General features: G+C 49.0%; 1 protein-coding gene across 1 annotated transcript; it reads right to left on the bottom strand.

Annotated features, from left to right (window-relative positions):
- Positions 1-2,836: 2,836 nt before the first annotated feature.
- Positions 2,837-3,784, bottom strand: LOC101634766 (olfactory receptor 10V1-like). The gene has a single exon (XM_004683409.1). The coding sequence runs from the start codon at positions 3,782-3,784 to the stop codon at positions 2,837-2,839; it is 948 nt and encodes a 315-aa protein (XP_004683466.1).
- Positions 3,785-7,430: the final 3,646 nt, after the last annotated feature.

The raw sequence follows: 7,430 nt of genomic DNA on the forward strand, positions 1-7,430 counted from the left end.
CGCGCGGCCCCGCCCGGCCCCCAGGGCCGCCCCGACGACTGCCTTAATCCAGTTCCCTCCCGGAACCCAACGGGTCGGAGAGGGCCCGGCACTAGTGGATCCCGCCGCCGGATGGAAGAGGACCCCGTGGGTCTGTGTGACCTCATGCCCATCCGTTCACCTGTCCAGGCTCTGTGCCAGGGTCGGCCCGCGACAGACCCTTGGCCAGGAAGTCAAAGACGGTGATTTGTACAGTAACAACAGGCGCGACAACTAATTCCACTTGGAGGAAGGACATTCCAAGTAGCCTAAATTGCCGTCAAGGGACTGTGATGGAAAGGGGGTGTTTCCAGAGTATGTAGCGGATGAGGCCGGGCCCAGATTAGGATTCTGTGCTCTGGGCCATCAGGACCTCGTCCAGAAATACAAGGCGCTCGGTGTGGGTTGGGAGCACCTGCCACGTACAGTCTGTGCAACTTTGGGGAAGTCACTGTGTCTCTAGGAAACTCCCTTTTATATCTCTGAACCACAGTTTGCCACGAAGCTGTGACAGGAGAAATCACTGGCTCATAATCTATACAGCAAGGTTGTTAGAAAGAGATGTTTTGCTAGGTCGGGTCGTTCTCATTTCCGACTTCGTGGGTTGTCCCTTATGAAGGTGAGCAGGTGTGCACATTGACCACTGACCCTTCTCCTAGCCCTGCCCCCTTCCCGAGTTGTGTTCTTGGGAACGAATCGTAGATGCGGCAGAGAGTGGCACCAGTAAATGGGGCTGACAGGTCCACGACTCAGTTCTCAAGTCAGGAAAGGAATCTGATCTGTGCGTTCAGGTGAAAAGCATGTAAATATTTTCCACATTCCAACAGGACTTTACCCTCCTCTGCGATGTTAGTGCGTGTCCCGTGCGCTGACATCAGCTGCCATAAAAAGATACCTGCCCTGTTTGAACCCCGTGCCCAACCCTGATCCTGCCTCCCTCTCTACACTTCCTTCTGCCCCTACGGCCTTCCCTGGGTGGAGGCTCCTGTCCTCGGCGAAAGGAAGGCTTCTGCGCCCCCTGGTGTTCATACACGGAAACAGTCGGTCACCTGCAAATCCTGCTTCTTTTCAAACTTCTGCTAGTGGGATAGTTGGTCAGGGAAAAGAGAACCTCTTGAGGGAGACCTATGTGACAGATATATGCACATTTTTTACATTAGAATTCTAAAAAGACGGCCCTCCCTCGTGGAGCACGGAGTTAAGCGCAACACTGCGAAGCTAGCCTCAGCCACTGCAGCACAGGTTCAATCGCCCAGGGGGAGGTGACCCACATGACTTAGCAGACCCTTCCCTGTTCGCCCACTGCTCCCCTCAGCAATGTATTTCACTCTGTCTGCCTGTTCTGCTCTCCACTCTCTCTGGTGAAATCGCTCATCCCCTGCACCTCCGGCCTGTCCCCCAGTTCCGGTATGCATAAATAAAATAAATCATTTTTTTTAAAGAAAAAAAAACTCGGAAAAGATCTGTAGATGGGAGACTCGATTCAGCATCATGTCAGACAAAGGGTTAACATCCAAAATATGCAGAAGGAAAAAAAGTCATAAAACTCAACAATAACAAATAACCCAGTTAAGAAATGGATGGAGGTTCTGAATGGCGCTTCTACAGAGGACATACAGATGGCAAATAGGTTTGTGAAAGATGTAATTCATCATTTATTAGAGAAATGCCAAGAGAGCAATACTGAGTTATTATCTCCCATCTCTAAAAGTAGCTATTATCCATAAGGCAAAGGAGCAAGTATCATAGAAGATGTGGATAGAAGAAAACTTACACACTGTTGGAGGGATGGTAAATTGGCGCAGTGATAATGGAAAGCAGGATGGAACCACTTCTGAACATTAAAATAAAAACTCCATAATCTAGCTATTCCAGTTTTGGGTATTCACCAAGAAAATATAAGAACACTACTTTGAAGAGAGATCAAATCCTCACATGTATTGCAACACTACAATAGCCAAGAGCTGGAAACAACCAAAATGTTCACCAACTGACAAATGAATAAAGAAGATGTGGTACATGTAGACTCAGTGGAATACTCTTCAGATAAATCTATTTTAAAAAAGGATGGAATCCTGCCATTTGTAGCAACATGGATGTACATAGAGGAAATTACATTCCATGAAATAAGCCAGAAAGAAGCAGGTGAACACTGTATGAGTTCATTCCTAAAGGGTACATGGAGAACATAAAGAAACAGGTGAACTTAAGAAAGCAAAAATAATGGTAACCAGAAGGAAAGAGGAAAGAAATGAGGTAAATAGGGAAAAAAGGACTAGAGTGAAGGGTAAACCTGGATGTTCAGTTGTGACCTAAACATAGTATTTGTACATAGTGATTCTCAGTGCTGCACAGCTGAAATGCAGATAAACTTGAGACAATGTTACTTCAATTTTCAAAAACTTAAATAAACAATGGAAGGAAGCTTGGAACGCTATTAACAGTCACTTGATGTATTTTGGGGTCCTGATAACTGCCCCAGAATCTAGGTCCTGGGGGCATTTTAATCTTAGGTTTAGAGCTGAGGAACCTGAGATTTGGGGAGCAGCAGAGATACAGGAGGGGTCTGCTGAGGCACCTCCCTGGCTGGGGATGGATCTCAGGCCACAGTGGCTTCGGAGAGCTTCATAGTGCCGCACTTTATGCTTTGCAGCACCAAGGAGGGCAAACCTTCGATTTGGGAGAGAAAAATGACAGTTCAAAGTTAACATAACCAGGAGGAAATAGCAGCATAAAGCCGGCCTCTCATTCCTCATCTGCACGTCCCAAGAGCACAGCCTTCCGCCTCTACCCAGCAGCCCACGGGAGATGCAGGTGCTCAAGGGGACTTGGCCACCAAGAACTGCATCATCGTTCTCTTCATGGCATCCTTCAGCTCTCTGTTCCTCATGCTGTAGATCAAGGGGTTCAGCACGGGGGTGATGAACGTGTACACCACAGACACCACCTGACCTCTGTCTGGAGAGTAGTTGGAGCTGGGACACAGGTAGATGAGGCTTCCGCAGCCATACTGGAGCAGGACCACCGTCAGGTGAGACGAGCAGGTGGAGAAGGCCTTGCGCCTGCCCTCTGCAGAGCGCATCTTCAAGATGGCAGTGACGATGAAGACGTAGGAGAGCGTGATGAGCAGGAAGGGGATGGTGAGGACGATGACGCTGACTACAAACAGAGCAGCCTCGTGCAGGCGGGTGTCCGCGCAGGCCAGCCTCATGACAGGGAGGACGTCACAGTAGAACAGGCTGATTTCTTTGCTGCTGCAGAAGGGGAGTCGGAAGATGAGCACAGTCAGCTGCAAGGCCAAGATAAAGCCCAGCACCAGAGACCCCAGGGACAGCTGGACACATAGCCGCCAGCTCATCATGAGGGTGTAGTGCAGAGGGTGGCAGATGGCCACAAAGCGGTCGTAGGCCATGACGGCCAGCAGGATGCAGTCAGTGCTGCCCAGGAAGATGAAGAAGAACATCTGGGTGCCACAGCCAGGCAGGGAGATGAGGTTTCTCTCCACAGACAGGATACTGGCCAGGGTCAGAGGGGCGATGGTGGAAGAGTAGCAGATCTCCAACACCGCCAGGTTGGCCAGGAAGAAGTACATGGGGGTGTGGAGACAGCGGTTGAACCAGATGATGAGAGAGATGGAGAAGTTGCCGCTGATGCTGAACAGGTACATGATGAGGAAGGTCACAAAAATGAGCATCTGGACCTCAGGGAGTCTGGAGAAGGGGCGGAAGTGGAAGTGAATCGTCCCAGTCTGGTTTGCTTCCTCCATACATTCAGCGCAGCAGGGGCTGCTACAGGCACAGGGGCTGCCCTGAGGAGACAGACCAACATCAGGACACAGAGCTCCTGCTGGGTGACACCTTCAACTCCTCCCTCCCTTCATCTCGGCTCTAGCAAACTTTACCTTCAGCCTACATTCTGCCACTGACACCTACAACAGCATTTTTGCTATCATTCCCCACAAGCAGTTCACCACTGAAATCTATTTCTTCATTGCCTTAAACATACGTGACATAAAATTTCTGATTTTAACTATGTGGAAGTGTTGCCTCTCAAGGCTGCAGTGTTGGAAGTGGTGTGAGATGAGGGCAAGATCCCCCCAGATCCATGGGAAGCCCCGAGGGGTCACACCGGAAGTGACGTGAACCCCAGCCAAAGGAGCCTTGGGTTGACCAGCATTGAGTGCAAAGGTGGCCCAAGCAACTGGAGAGTGTGCACGCCTGGGGAGTGGGATTAGGGGTGTCAGCTGGGGGGTGACCAGGGGCTGTTGCCTGGGGGGCTCCCTTACTCCTGCCAGTCTAAGCAGATTATCTCCACTCTGCTATCTGCCTGCTGGTTTCAGCAGATACTGGTTTCCCAGGGCGCTCCTCATGGCAGGACTTTTGCCCTGGTGAGAGGCCCCTGCCTGACCCTACACCTAGCTGATAAGCGGGAACTCTGGGCACCAAGACAACAATCCAGAGAACAAGGGGGACTGGGATCACACACACACACACACACACATACACACACGCACCATCCACTCTCCATCCACTCTGGTCTGCTCTAAGGGAAGCTGATCACTAAATCTGTGCCTGGTCCCTTCACACTGGCTGCTGATTGGGTTTATCCAATGAGATGCACTTGCAGGAGAGTGAAGAGCGGCAGGAGAGAAGTGGCACCTGCCACATACCTGCCCCCACCACAGCCCTGTGGGGGGCCCTCACCCCCCTACCCTGGGAGGCCTGTCTTCCATGCTACAGGTTTTGCTGGGCCCAAGTTCCTCACCCTGTCGCATCGGGCCCAAGCTGGGAAAGAGCTTCCCTCCACCACTAGCCCTGGAGCGCTACCTGGATTCCTTGGACTCATCACTCTCCTCTGAAAATGCTGCTACCACTAATGACCATGTCCTGCCCACAATGACTGGCAGAGAGAAGGTTCAGTGATGATTGTTGACTGCCTAAGCAAGAGCATCATTTATTTGTATTTATCTTAGGATCTCTTTATCCCGTTGTATTTGTTCCCACAGCTCATTACATGGCATTGATGATGGCACATAGGTGATTTGGTGATGGGAAGCCCAAGGGGGTTGCAAATGAGATGAGAAAATGCACAAAACGATGTAAAAATAAACTATTGTGTGTGTGTGTATATATATATATATACATATACATATACATATATATATATACACATATACATATATAATTTACATGGCATTGAAAACAATTGAACCCACAGACACCAGAGAGAATCTCTCAGATTCTGGAGAGTCACAATCACCTAATTTCCTATTACTAAGTCAGAGTGTCCTACTCTGCTTTGGAACCAGCACTGTTAGCCAACCACGTAAGAGATAGCTCCTTCTTTCTGCTTACACCTGCACCTAAGCACAGGATGGGGGCCATGATGACTGGTGGTACCCACAAAGGAAAAGCCTAGAAAGCTGCAGAAAGGCTGAACATGAGCCTCAGACCGCGGAGCTGCTGAATGAACCCACCTTGACTCCTTCTGCCTCTAGACTCTCTCAAGGCAAATGAACCCTATTGTGTAAGCAACTGGAAAAACATACTCACGCTCACACAAACTATATCCCACCTGCAAGTGCACACTTGCCACCATCACCTATGCCTCTCCCACAGACACAGGAAGTGACATTTGACCTGGCTTTCAATGACTAGACACTTCATATGCCACAGTCAGGGGGAATTTGCACCCTGCCGTAAACAAGAGCTAACGGGATCGCCCTGTCTGGGCTGGGAGCCTCAGAAGGATGCCCGTCTGCTCACCTTGGTTGTGCTGATTCTGAAGATACGTTATGACCTTGTGAATATCACAGGATATTTTTGTTTCCTACCATGAAAAGTATTCTTGATGATTTGCAGTTTCGTGCTTTGAATATTGTGCTTTTGTGTCTGGCAAATCAGTCCCTTTCAAGGTCTGAGTCCCTGCCTGCTTTGGGTATAGTTTTTCCTCTCCTGTCTGTGGATTCTGCCTCTTTGCTGTCAGCCCACTGGTGCAGCCATGTGCCCGGCGGGAGGGTGAAGATGGGTGACATCGTGCTAAGAAATGTTTGTGTGCAATTTTCTAAGAATACTGTTCTGTGGGCACCCTCCCTGATGGCACAACGGGTTAAAGCATAGCACAATGAAGCTAGCTGCAGCCACTCCATGAGTTCAATCCCCAGCCAGGGAGGTGACCCACAGGGCTCAGCAGACCCCTCCTATCTCCCTACTGCTCCCCTCAGCAGTGTGTTTCTTCTGCTCCCCACTCTGTCTTTGGTGACTCCTCTCACCGCGCCTACACCTGTGGCCTGTACCCCAGTTCTGTGTGCATAAATAAATAAATCTTAGAAAAAAAAAGAAATGTTGAACAAATGGTGACATTGCAGTAATGAGTAAAACTCATGTGATTGTTACATTACCATTAAAATTATTATCACGGAGACATTTAATAAAGTGAGAAAGTGCTTATATATTGTTAAACAAAGGTGAAAGAGCCAGGGGAGCTTGACACCAGCGAGCAATACAAAGGCAAACAACCAACAAATTAATGGTGTTCTGAAGAGAAATGGGGGCTGGAGGGTGGGGGGAGGGGCGACTCTTTCCTTCATGCTTTTCTCCATTTTTCAAAATTTCTGTAAAATGCATGTGCTTCTATTTGCATCAGATTCTATTACTGCTCTTTAAGAATGCCCTTTGAGAGGCAAGGAAACTGAAGTCACATAACTACCCCTCATTGTGCCACTGATTATTATCAGAGCCTGGATAACATCTACAGGACCTCAAAAAACGCACTTGCCGGGATGCGCCCACCACTGTGCTGAGGCGAGGTATAAACTACGTGAAAGTTGATCGCCAAACACCTCTGTCCCTTGAGTTGCACTGAGTCGGGCGCCCTCGCCCTTCCTGGCTTCCTGACTCTCCTTCCTCCCTTTATACACCCTGTTTCCCTCCTTCCTCCCTCTTCTCCTGCCCTCCCTACTGGCTCTCCCTGTCCTTTTCTTTCTTCCTCTTTCCTTTGCCTCTCTCTCTTCCCCTGTGCCCTCATCCTCGCTTGAAGTCAACCCTTTAGGTTTAACTCACCGTGTAGCCCATGGAGACAGTGTGGAGAATTACAATTTGCCGACACATGATCAATTTTCCCTGTCATCGACACATTTAATGAACACGCAATCCCAGAACTACAGTGTGCTAGACCATAGTGAGGACACCACCCCCGGCATCCTTCAAATATTTTGTAGAACATCATTCCATTTTCAAACAAGCTTGGAAATAAAAGACTGTACAATGTGTCTGGAACACATTAAAATTACACTTGCCTGTTTAATGATATTACAACATGCCTCAGATCAAGATTCATTTGAGTTCCCCACACCCTCACCCAGACACCAGGTAATCCTATTTGACCATGGGAGTTAAAAATTCATGTTTCCC

This window comes from Condylura cristata, unplaced genomic scaffold (assembly GCF_000260355.1).
Source record: "Condylura cristata isolate star-nosed mole 26May11 unplaced genomic scaffold, ConCri1.0 scaffold00015, whole genome shotgun sequence".
Taxonomy (NCBI): domain Eukaryota; kingdom Metazoa; phylum Chordata; class Mammalia; order Eulipotyphla; family Talpidae; genus Condylura; species Condylura cristata.

Excerpts from the sequence above, each read along its gene's own strand:
- LOC101634766 (XM_004683409.1), bottom strand. The coding sequence starts at position 3,784 with ATGGAGGAAGCAAACCAGACTGGGACGATTCACTTCCACTTCCGCCCC.